This window comes from Pecten maximus, chromosome 1, assembly GCF_902652985.1.
Source record: "Pecten maximus chromosome 1, xPecMax1.1, whole genome shotgun sequence".
Taxonomy (NCBI): domain Eukaryota; kingdom Metazoa; phylum Mollusca; class Bivalvia; order Pectinida; family Pectinidae; genus Pecten; species Pecten maximus.
Genome location: NC_047015.1, coordinates 21,933,684 through 21,947,078, shown reverse-complemented (window position 1 = coordinate 21,947,078; position 13,395 = coordinate 21,933,684). Strand labels below are relative to the sequence as shown.

Below are 13,395 nucleotides of genomic sequence, written 5' to 3'. Positions count from 1 at the left end.
ATCACAAACCTTACTTGACCCTCCATTTCGTTTTATATAAATCATTTGATGTGATACATAATTACAGTAGCCCAATTATTAGACAATATTGTATGTGCGGGTACAATAAACATATTACTTAAATTCTTCAAACATTACTGTTGCAAATTAATTGAATACCAAGCTGTTATCAATTGATTTGATAACCTTAGCCTCAGAGACAGACTGGTTCCCCATCCCAGCTGGTCACAAAAAAGTGCTATCATATGACCTGCTGCCAATCCGTTGTTATTGATAGGCTAAACAATACAATACATACTGGGACACTTTCATACAATTTCAGCAATTCAACAATTGATAAACTGATAAATGAAATATTCCATTGCAGTATTTACGACAGAACATTAAAGCATGACAAACAGTATTACAAAATGTACCATAAAGTGAGCGAAAGATAATATACCGGTACACGTAATTTCACGTCTAGTTAAACACTATTTCATTGCTTTGTAAATATAAATAGCTAGGTTTTGTATGATGGTACAGTTCTCTGATGACATAAGATCTATTAATTTAAACATATTAGGTCTAACATAATATTTCCTGTACAAAAAAAAGACCTAATTTCTGAGTATAAGAACATTCCATAAGAAAATGAGATTCGTTTTCAATTTGAGTACAAAAATTACAATAACGCATTTCCGGAGGTATTGGAACCGGGCGATGTCATTTTTCCAAATTTATGAGAAGATACCTTGAAACCTTGTTAATTTTTTTCATTTTTTTCTTTAATATTAACAATATCAAGATATCTATTGTAACCGAATTCATTTGAGAAAAGTATATAATCTGGCTCGTGGCGAGTCTACTAGCTCTCTATGCCAGCTTTACACGCAAGCGGAAACATATCAAACCGTCGATTGGGTTAAACTTGTGAAGAACGTATTTAAAAGTACTCATGGTTTTGGTTATGTTTGGCTTGAACAAGGAGTTGGAGTTGTATTTTATCATTATTCCAATAAAGGGTACGATACATATTAATACAAGACTCGTTATATATATAGACTTAACCAGTACATTCTTTTTGTTATGCACGATTTTTAACCAATATTTAATAATCTTGAAGTATCTGATCAATCTAAAAACTTTTATACATGTAGAGGACTTATTCGGAGATAATTCGTCTGTTTTCAATAGATATAAAATATCGGTGCATAAATTTATATGCCTTTTTTCAAGTTTTGAAAGGGCCCCCTCTGAATCCGCAACCGAGATAGATACTTAAACGCGCATGAATCTAACATATTACAAACACACTAGTACATATTGCACCGTATAAGTTCCATGTGTATTTTAAAGTCACGTCCTCGTCGCTGGGGCACTTGAACCTATCTTACAACAAACACAACTTTTCACGTTTAAGTAGTAAACTTTAGTGTCGTGTATCTTGTTAAGATAATTCGATTCATATGCAAAATGTCAATATTTTTTTAAGTGAAGCATTTTTATATAATTTCACTGACATTTATCGAAGATATCTTTCTCAAGCATTTAATCGTCGGTAAGCCATGCGACCCTTACCTTGTATATGAAAAAAGCAGTCTGTATCAGTAGAAGTACGTTGTAGGTCCCAACACTGGTTTTTATTTAACGGGAGGGAAAGTCGATGTATGTTTATTTGAATATTAGTTTGTGAATAAAATGGCATATTATCAACAAATTATTGATGTAGTGTTCTTGCTCATAATAATAAGTAAGAAATGGTAAACACGTAACTATACATTTATTAGTGATCGGCCGATTACTGGATCGTGTGTTTCCCTTGTGGTTATTTTCAGAGTCCGTATCACTAAGATATGCTTAAACCGATATAGCAGGATTCCATCTTCTTGTGGGCAATCTTCGCCAAAGTCATCATTCTCAAAATCTATGTCTAGATCGCATCGCATAGGCTGAAGAGTGATTGACCGATACGCTGATTAGCAGTCGACCGACAGAGGCAAATCGCCTACTTCGATGTGCGATACCTCGGCACTCGGTCAACCGTTTTTCGCTCTGGGTACACTTTAAGACCACGCTTCTTTTATTTTATTTATTTATTCATTTATTTATTTTAAATAATAGAAAATAAAATCACAGTAATTTAGTGCTGACTGCGTTGTCAGTGCTTCCTGCTTTCCTGTGAGTCGTCTTAATGGCTTCATCATCTCTGACAAACGTGGTATAGACTTTGTGGGGTAGATTACAAAACCGACAGATCGTTGAACTCCTTTGACATTCGTTAGTCTAAGCATACAGTTATGACTTTCACTTTCACGGGGTCCGGCTTTAGTAGATGGCCCATGTGTTTGACTTCTGTCTTTCCCAAGTTTATCTTTTCTTTGCTTAGCTTCAAGCAAACTTTCTTCGCTCTTTTCAGCACATTATCAAGTTCCTGTCGTGGTCTTGCAACACTTCCTCTGTGGTTGCACCACCACCGTTAACAAGAATGCCATCGACGCCTCTCAAGCGTTCTAGGGCGTCATGATGTCTCATCTGGAATTCTTCTGGCGCCGACTTAATGCCAACATATCAACCCTATAGGAATAGCAGAAGGGAAGTACCCAAAGAAAAACACCTATCATAGTATATTCATACAAGATACAAGAAACTTTATTCAAATAAACAAGCAATATTAGCTCATGCGAGCTATTATTGCGACAAACACAAGTATGATACCAGAATTAGACACAACAAATAAAACATTGGGTGATTTCACTGGTAAATAAACAGAATAATAAAGTTCCTCATAATTGACATGATTTAGAATTAACACTTAAATATATCACAATTACATTTCAGACTAGGTTTTATACAATATAGGTGCATTAAAATAAAATAATATCAATTTTCGAAATAAAGGGCATTAGAGGTCATCATAAAAGATTTTAAAACAGTTAATTTCTGATTATGAATTAAGATTGTAGAATTAATAGCACAGAGAGCAGATGATAGGGAATCTCCTACCTACCAAACTCCCTGGCCTTTACAAACTTTAGGTATCCCCTACCTACCAAACTCACTGGCCTTTACAAACTAAATAGAATTAAAAGGGGAATAATTAAAACAAAATCATCCGCTCCGCATAACGACGACAAACATCATAGCTTTTTCGTAACAGTATGTCAATATTGATGAAGCTATTAAAGTAATAAAAGATTCGGGTACAGGTTGTTGGATGGGAAAAACCGACATCACTGATGCTTTAAACTAGTTCCACTGCATCCTTCCTTGAGGTCATTTCATGGTATTAAGTGGGACAATTAGTATTACTTTTATACTCAGTTGGTGTTCGAAAGCAGATCAAGTTCTAACAATTTTGATAATCTGCCATGCGCCATCTGTTGGAGAGCAGAGAACTACAACATTTTGAGTGTGCTTCATCTACTATTTAAACAATTCTTAGAGATATTTCGCCAATTGACATCCCTTAGAATCTAGCGTGATCGTATCATGAATAAGTCGATCTCTTTTCAAAACTAGGAAGTCATGTTCGAAATGGGAACTGTTGAGTCTACTTTGACATTTCAATTTTGCAGCCAGAATCATTTTTCCAGGCTGTCCCTTTGTTTCGTATCGAATTGCCTTGTTAACAAACGTGAAAGATTAAGATTAGTACGGAGCAAAAACCTGACCTCGATATGTTGTATATATTTTACAAAGTTGGGATTGTGTACCGTTCTTCACCAATAATGATATTGTTGCAGCAGCAGAGATCCAACTTTTTTAAAGACTCCACTCAACGTTCCTTCGCCTGGTACAACAACAAGATGTGATTTCAGGTAAATATTCCGGACTTGAGTGATGAGAAAATTACTATGGTATTTTACGAACTATATCCCATAGTTATGGCATTGGGAAGTCCTGGTCTATAAAACGTATTTTGTTCAACAGCTGCTATGGAACCACAGTAGGCAATATCCAGAAATACAGGTCTAGATATCCCAGTATCATGAAGCTCACGAGGAGATTAACTTGGTATTCTGCCAGTCATTATTATGTAATTCGTGCTAGACACATTTTTGGTAAAACAAACTGTGTACTGACTCCTTATCTCGTTGGCAGATGCAGAGACTTCGGAGACTCACACCAAACGCCGATCTAACACCAACAGCATTCCTTCTCATGAGAGATCTGATGTTATACTAAGAAAGAAGAGAGGCATCCCTCAACAAGACTACCGGGACAGCGTACTCATCAGGGCTACAGTGCTTCCTGTATTTTGCAGCTATATGTGGTATGGAATTTCCGAGAGATCTATCGTTAGTTTCGGTGGAGGTGTTAGTCACAGGCGTCTGGTTCTGGGTAGTATTTATATGAAAAACATCATCCTTTACTCTTACTATATCAACCAGGTGTAATACTCGAAAAGTCGGAAGTGGGGGTGAGCTTCGATTTGCATTGAATTAAGTTTCAATCCGAGAAAAATATCAAATGCAAATAAACTTTAGTAACGTACCTTGGTTTAGAATCTTTACATATAAATGCATTGTTATTCCTTTGTCGTTTTACAACGATTTAAAATGGATCACACGCGGTCGTGATAGTCAACGTTGCATCGACTGTGGAACAGAAGTTGTCTGTATAAATGTAAAATTGTCGGCGACAGTAGGCATCCCAGGCGAACGCCAATCTGTACCTGGAAGGATATGATTGCATCTTTCAATTGGTGGATTATGGCGATGTATTTGTAAGGAAAGCCGTAGTGTTGCATCAGTCTCCAGATGCCCTCCCTGGCCACGCTGTTAGATGCCTTCAGGAAGTCCACAACGACGGTGTACAAGGGGTCTGCCACTAAAAGGACTGCTCAGTGATGATACTCATCGTGGCGATGTGGTCTGTCATGACGGAAGCTTGCCTGTACGCCTCGCAGGGTCTTGCCTTGCATATATTTAATGATTCTCGACAGCACTCTTCCTGGTATGGATAGGAGCATAATTCCTCTCCAGTTGGTGCACAGTGGTATGTCGCCCTTCTTCGGAAGTTTCACAAGGAAGCCTTTCTTCCAGTCTTCTGGCACTGCCTCTATCTCGCAGATCTGCACTAGCAGTGGGCGCAACATGTCTATAGATATTTTGATATCAGCCTACAGGGCTTCTGGTGGAATACCGTCTGGCCCTGCTGCCTTTCCAGATTTGAGGGGCTTATAATGACCTTCATTATCTCCTGCTGCGTTGATGGGTGAATGTTGACCCTGCTGACTTAGCCTTTAATGCGTTATATGTTGACTTCGAATTTAACGCGTTAATGTTTTACAGTTGCAATTGATATTTAATGCGTTAAATACAGTTTTATCACGTTCATAGTTATTTCAACGTCAATCTTAACGTGTGAAACTTTGTGACCTTTGCACGTCAGCATTCGGGCCAAAGTTCTCCATGGACGCGGAACATATAGAGGCTTCGATGAGGGAGGTTTGTGCGATCTCTTCCCATCGGCGATCTTGTCAGTGGGCAAGTATGTAGTACAAGTTATAAGTCGACAATGGTTGTTTGTCATAAACACGAAGACTGATGATGTGTGAATCCCGGTTCCAGGTTACTTTCCTTTGTTTTGAAATATTCTGTTTCAGAGTTTAGTAAATAATATGTTACAGGTTAGAATTGCCTTCCCTTGTTAAAGACTGACACTGCTCCAGACTTTAGTTGACCCTGTTCTAGGGTTGTTGAATAACCTGTTCCAGGTTACCTCCCTTTGTTTGAGACGAACATGCCTTCATAATTCGAGAAAATGCTTTCCCCCCATTCAGATAATAACTACATTGACAGGTATTATCAATATTAATTAAATGGTTTATGTGTTTTTAACATGAAGTTATGGTTACATTTTAGTAAATGTATACAGGATGGTGAGTAGCCCCCAAATAATTTGTTTCCTTGACAATTCGGAATGATTGGTACCTAGCAGTGAAAAAGTCTACCAAATACCGCGGTACGACGTTTGGAAAACTGTCTTATGCCTTCTAGGAAATCAAGAAAATAAGGCAAATCACGTTTTTAACATTCTTTGAAGTATATCTATTTCTTAGGTACAAATCGATATGAAAAATAGCAGTATAATTATAATAAGGCAAACTCAAATGCAACACAGAGTTGTCAAAATAATTTCAACTGGGGTATTGAATTGATCCCAGGTGTAAAATCTGTTAAAAAATCATTCTCAATTACCAAGAAGCCCATGTTCATGCTATTGGGCTAGTAGCATCCTCGGATGAAGGTCTTTATAAGTTGTTCAAAGAATTATCTTGACCTGGTTTCAAGGTCACAAGGATGAGGTGTGTGTTGTGTTGGTTTAAAAGCAAAATAACATCTATCAGTATACTTAACTCAGGTGACCGTAAAAGCCCCCTGGGCGCTTGAATGATATACCTATTTTTGGAGCCTGTTATTTAAAGGAAAACAAATGCTCAAAAGTTTTAATATCCATTATGTAAGTGCATCATTTATTTGATAGACTAATGTTGATACATCAGTCCACATTTGCATTGAAAGTTTAAAAGTGAAAAAATCATCACATTCGATTTTGCGTGAAGAGTAAGAAATGAATTAGTCAACAATTCCAAACAACAAAAACCTTAGTTTCGGAAAAGTTTTATCTGATTGCCTGAATAAAATGAATGTTTTCATGAAATAAATTTAAGGTTCAACATTCCTATAACTTATTCAAAACTATGTATCCCCCACTCAGTACATTGATCACAATGGCTGGAAAGAAAATATTTCCATTAATGATAAAGATAATATTATTGTAATCCATGGCAAAATAATGAGCATTCAGATAAAAAAAACAAGCATATATGAAGCAAGATGTCTAATCTGCTTAGAAGACCAACTTAAGCTTTTCATGTTATTACAATACAAGTTACATTCCCCGGTGCATTGTGAAATAATTCACTATCGACTTTAAAACAGTTCCAAATCTGCCCAATAGACGAACTTGCAAGGTTAATAAATTGTGTTGCATGAAAGCAAAACCTCTTCCTTAAGAATATCAAATACATATGCAATATCTATACTGAAACGAAAAAGAAACGCAACTTCAAATTGTAGGTTTAATAAAATAATACTTGTGAGCATTATGTTTAAATTTCATATGTAATAGTTAATATTGAATATTGATGTAACATCCTTTAAATGTTTAGAGATTTTTAAGAACAGGTCACTTTGCTAGAAGGTCATGATTGGTAGTACCCTACGTGAATCCAAGTTGAAATGGCAGCAGTTTTGAAACCGTGCCCTAATATCGTGTGTGTCCTCCTCGAACAGTTATCACATCTCTAATTCTTTGTTGCATTGAGTTCATCAGGGCATTGACTTTCCGTATTGGAATGTTATTCCATTCTTGGACGAGTGCATTTGCTAACTGAGGGAGGGTATTTGGGGGGTTACGGCGATTTCGAATTCTTCTGTCTAATTCATCCCACAAATGCTCGATTGGGGACAGGTCGGGGCTATATGGAGGCCAATCTATAGGAACAATGTTCTGTGTCGCAAGAAAGTCTCTACAGACTCTTGCAACGTGTGGTCTCGCGTTATCTTGCTGAAAGGTTAGATGATGCTGCCTAACAAACGGCACAACATGGGGCCTAAGGATCTCATCCCGATAGCGTACGGCCGTTAAATTCCCATTGACTATCACCAAAGGCGTCTTCAAACCATGGGAGATTCCCGCCCAAACCATAACTGATCCACCCCCAAATCGGTCGTGTTCCAAAACACAGGCGTCAGCAAAACGTTCGCCTCGACGCCGGTACACACGTTGACGGCCATCTGCTCGAAATAACGTGAATCGAGATTCATCGGTGAAGAGCATAGACCTCCAACGTCTCATAGGAAAACGTCTGGGCATATGTGCCGTTGCCCATTGCATACGACGTGCTCGACGTTGCGGTGTTAGTGGTAAACCAACGTACTGTCGCCTTGCACGCAAATTAGCCTCACGCAGTCTGTTGATCACTGTTTGGGGATGAATTCGACGGTTATGATTACCAATCGTATTCCTTGCCGTTTCAGCGGCCGTTAATATCCTGTTACGCAGGTGTGCCAACCTAAGAACCCGGTCTTGACGTCGCGACGTTACGCGTGGACGTCCTGATCTCGGCTGGTCATCGACTCTTCCTGTTGCGTTAAGACGTGAAACTAATCGACTAATAGTCGATTTGTGAACTCTGAATTGTCGAGCGACGTGAAGTTCCGTGTTCCCTGCCAGAAGCATCGCTATAGCACGTCCTCTATCAACCTTTGATAACCGTGGCATAATTGTAAAAGGAATTATTGTTTGCAAAAGTATTGGCGATGATGTGGCTCAATGTTAGTGATGAATTGATACTGGTTTGAATGAAAAAAGAACGCATATGTTTGTACAGGCACGGTTTTTGATGTTTTTACCGCGCCGGAAGTGCATAGGTCTCTAGTCACACTTGGGTGATTTTGAAGATTGGTATGGGTGTTAGGCAGGGTGCATGTTTATTTCCGCGATTTTTATACAGATATGTATATTTAATACAAAATTAATCACAATTTTCCATGTTGCGTTTCTTTTTCGTTTCAGTATAAATACATTGTATTATTGATCACCTTTTTTGTCTCAAAAATGTAATAAAGTCAATATGTTTAACTTTTGAACGCTTTTTAGGAATATCCTTAGTGCATTATTCGCTTGTTGTAATAGTTTATATTATGTTTTTACACACGAATAATTATGAAAAACAAAAAATAGATTTGGTTGCAATCATGTCCAGGTTGGCTGGGTTATTTCTTCTATAGCTGGTTGCTGACATGTTTCAGCTTTAGACAGGCTGCATCAGGATACAGCTCACATGGTGAACATGTAGTTAGGCATTACAACAGAGGTCATGTGATTATAACGATAGATAATTATATCATAAATAAGATGTCAAGTTATGAATTTGGAATACAGGCATAGCTCAAATGTGATTAGTCTGAGAATATATGCACGAAAGTGTTAAGAGTGAAACAACCAAATAACTTCTAAACTGGTTGAGCCTATATAGAGTTGGATGAAAATATATAATTCTTATGACTAATTAGTGTCAGATGACTGAAATTTGCATAGTTCGATAGAAGCAAGTCTAAGAGGAATATCTTATCATAGAGTGATAGACATGATAAAATGGCAGTTAAAATGTTATAAAATTGAGAAGATTCCTGAAGAAGAATAGATCCTTGCATTAGAAATAATTCTGTGAGAATTCCTCCTGTTGCATGTATCTAGATGGTAATGTTCATATGTAGAGTGGCATCTTCTTGTGGTTGGCATAAAGAGGATAAGGGGTGTTTAATGTTGGTAAAGTTGGATTTGGTTTCCTATGGCCAAGCTGTCATTTGTGAAGCAATATCCAATGATCCGTTTCTACAGTATGTATATACACTGTATATTTAACTGACGATAATCCAACATAGTACATTATAAAACATGTTATATGATTGGTTGCAGATTACAACGACAGCAGAAAGTCATTCAGGCATGTAACAGTTGTATACAACGAGCTCAATGCACATTACCTGGTCCACATAAAGACAAATCCTACTCTCCAAAGATCCGAAACCTTGTGGAAAACATCAGTAAGCTGACTTTACTTGAAGTAGCAGAACAAAATGAACTATTGAAGGTAATCTTAAATGAAGTCAGATAATGTGAGAGAATATACAAATGTACATTGTGTGAGACAAGATTCAAGATAATGCATGATACACATTGTGTGACACAGGGTTCAATAAGCTTTTATGTTGCATTAGATATTTAAAACAATAAACATATAGATGTATAAGTTTTAATTTTCATCGACAGCTTCTAAATAATTAGAATGCAACCCATCAGTATGCACACGCAAGGTGATCTCTCACACAAAACCTGTTCTGTATGGTAATCGTATACTGTATGATATTCCTTCTTTAGTTTGAAATAAAAATGGTTATTGATGACATTGCCTTGATTTTCTGACAAAAAACTTTGAAGATTCAAGATGCTCCAATTATGTCAATGGCTTATGCAGGTCAGTTCTGGTCCTTTGCTTTATGAGTGATTCCCTTCATATAAACATGTTCTAGGAATGGCGTATGTGGTATTGGTGTCCAGCCGTTCTTCTAGAGAAATTCATAGAATTATAACGCCTAGAATTAATTACATATAATAATATAGAGGTAATATTTCAATGAAATCAATTAATGGAAATGTGTGAGAGATAATGCAATGTTATTAATGAAAAAAGACTCTAAAATTACCAGAAAATCCAAAAATTTAGAAATATGTGTAAAGGTCTTTTGTTTGCTTTAGTTATCATCGTCTATTTCCAAGGTTACAGAAATCTAGTGTTTAAAACTCAACATTTACAGGTATGAGGCATATAATCTAGAAATGTGTCATGTTGTTTGCTAGCTATTACCGGTAGATTGAATTAGTTAATGACAATTAGCCTAAGAGGTCAAACACTTTCATGATGTTTAATATTTGAAAAGCATGATTATTTGTTACACCCAGTAAAAAGATAACAATTTTCAGTGTTTTATAGCGTAAATAACACAATAGTCTTACTTAGTAATTTGTTAATTTTCTTTTCATTTTCTTTTTCAACATGTTGATTCCATCTGTATATATAGGCCTCATGAATACGTTTGTAATGTAGCAGTCATGTTGTATATAATAAGCACGATCTTATGGTCTTCACAGCAGGAAGAGGAGGAAGTCAAAAGCACAAGGTAACAGACATCAATTGATGTTAAAATAAAGGTATTTGATGCTGGTAAAAAGATTGCACTTATTAAAGAGATCAAGAGTATTTGTGGCCTCAACTTAGTACAGGTATGTCAAGAGGAGCATTGTTCCGTGTATAAGGGTGGCTTTGGGAAGGGGGGCGACATTGGGGAAGAAGAGCACTGTTCCATACACGAGTGTGACATAGGGAGGTGGGCAGCACTTACTATCATCTGTTATTATATCATTGTAAGAGAGAAAGGGTATAATTTTGAATCTAAAACTCCATTCTACAGCATCTTACAATTGGTTATTGTCGAATGTATTTCTTTGGTCAAAGAGTTAAAAAAATGAAGGAAGCTTTGGAGGCTGTCGGAGAATCTGTGGATGTAGAGAAACTAAGCGGGCTGATGATAAACATCGATTCATTCTTATATGAAGTTTGAATCATTTTGAAATTGTGCTATCAAGCTGATTTGTATTGATTATTTTTCTGATTTTACTTTATTGTATCATGTGTAAAAAGCAGGAGCAGGTCAAATAGGTATCAATATTTCGGCGTTCTAGTCCTCAGAGGTTTCAGCGAGATAGCTCAAGTTTCCTCAGGCCAATCAAACTCAAACTTCATGCAGATCTTCCTTACCGAAAGTTCTAACTCTTAGATTACTTTTTAGGTCCGAAAGTCAATGTCACTGCTACTAAAAATTAAAAAAAAAAGTGTTTTGTTGTTGTTGCTGTAATAGCCACAGGGGCTTGGCACGATTTTCCAAATGATAGTCCATATATATGTATATATACATATATATATAGACTATCATTTGGAAAATCGTGCCAAGCCCCTGTGGTAATAGCGTAAGTTCCTTTTCACCCATCAAATTCAATTATCGTTTTCTGAAGGGCTCAAACCAGCATCATTACCATAAATTGTCTGTTCGCAGCGAGTCATGTTTCAGATCAAATTTGATTTTATCCATTTGGGCTTAAAGTAGCATCTTACAGCAAAAATTCAACCAAGTTACTGTTTTTGGCCCTCACCCCTCTGTCACCAGGGGTTGGACCTGCTTCATTTACGTAAATTATGACCTCCCTTAAGGATGTTTCACACCTAACTTGGTTGTAATCTACTGAAAGGTTTAGGAGTAGGGTTTAAAAGCAAAATCGAAAACCCCCCTTTTCGGGCCCTATCCATTTCAGGGTCAGACCAGCCTCATTTACATGTTTATAAAATATTTTGGTTGTAATCTTCCCAATGATCAAGACGGATTATGGTTTTAAAAACAATGAGAAAGATCCCTTCAGTACTTCCTGAGAAATAGTGATAACAAACTTCAATTGTCAAAATCCAAGATGGACGCCTATCGGCCATGTTGTTTTCGATCTGTCCCTAAATGCAATATGCACAATTTCGTACCAAAAGGAACTTATGAATTTGAGAATGATCATTCAGTACTTTCTGAGAAATAACGATAACAAGAATTGTTTAGGGACGGATGGACGAACCACGGAAGCAGGGCGTTTTGAAAACAAGAGGCCCATAGGGCCTGTATCGATCACCTGGTTGGATTCGACCAAATGTCAAAATAATGTTCATTTTCAATTTGTTTAATTTGTCAATATCAAACAATGCTATATATGGTTAAAGTGTCGGGATCCCAACTGCTTTAAAGAAATTACGAAGTCCAGACTATCTAAGGTTGTTTTTACAATATGCATTCATAATTCTATGACTAGTACTGATTTGAACAAATTACCTTTATTTCCCCTATGGGGCCCCAACGCTTTGGCCCATTGGGGGTCAAAATCATCATTAATGCAAAATATGTTTCACTTTCCCCAAGGATGTTTCTAACCAAATTGGGCTCAAATCCATTCATAACTTTATGACTAGTAGCGATTTAAAGGCATTACCTCTATTTCCCCTATTGGGCCCTGCCGCTTTGGCCCCTTAGGGGTCAGAAACACCATTTATGCGAAATCTGTTCCCCATCCCCCAAGGCTGTTTCTAACCAAATTGGGTTCAAATCTATTCATATCTTTATGACTAGTAGCGATTCAAAGGAACTACCTCTATTTCCCCTATTGGGCACCTTGGGGGTCAGAGTCACCATTTTTGCAAAATCTGATCCTCTTCCGCCAAGGATGTTTCTGACCAAAGGTCAATATGCAATAAAAACTTTTTGACTAGTAGCGATTTGAAGCAAATGTTGACGGATGGACGACGGACACTGTGCCATGGCATAAGCTCACCGGACCTTCGGTCCAGGTGAGCTAAAAATACGATCGCCCTCTCCTAATGACGTTTCACATCAAAATCGGATTTAATCCATTAAAGGGTTAAGGAGGAGTAGGGTTTTAAAGCAAAAATTCCCCAAAGTTCCCTGTTTGGTGCCACACCAGTTGGGCAGCAGTGGTCACAGTAGCCTCATTTATATTAAATATAACTGCCCTACCCCAATGTTTCACACCAAATTTGGATTTAATCCACCGAAGGGTTAAAGATTAGTAGGGGTTTAAAGCAAAAATACACCAAAGTTCCCCGCCTCCCTGTCCCCCGGGACCAGACCAGCCTCATTTATATAACATATGATGACCCCCCCCCCCCCCCCCCAATGATTAGAAATCTGCTTTGGGGTTAAGGAGAGGTAGCGTTTTGAAAGTTAAAGT

The 13,395-nt window shown here is 37.4% G+C and overlaps 1 protein-coding gene across 1 annotated transcript; it reads left to right on the top strand.

Moving 5' to 3' along the window:
• Positions 1-8,750: 8,750 nt before the first annotated feature.
• Positions 8,751-11,177, top strand: LOC117334318 (39S ribosomal protein L12, mitochondrial-like). Its single transcript, XM_033893877.1, has 6 exons — positions 8,751-8,758; positions 9,475-9,664; positions 9,997-10,033; positions 10,315-10,373; positions 10,744-10,839; positions 11,028-11,177. The coding sequence occupies exons 1-6, from the start codon at positions 8,751-8,753 to the stop codon at positions 11,175-11,177; spliced, it is 540 nt and encodes a 179-aa protein (XP_033749768.1).
• The last annotated feature ends 2,218 nt before the right edge of the window (positions 11,178-13,395 follow it).

Coding starts and splice junctions, on each gene's coding strand:
- LOC117334318 (XM_033893877.1), top strand. Junction 9,665..9,996: donor TGAAGGTAATCTTAAATGAA/GTCAGATAATGT, acceptor AAAACTTTGAAG/ATTCAAGATGCTCCAATTAT. Junction 10,374..10,743: donor TTAAAACTCAACATTTACAG/GTATGAGGCATA, acceptor ACAAGGTAACAG/ACATCAATTGATGTTAAAAT.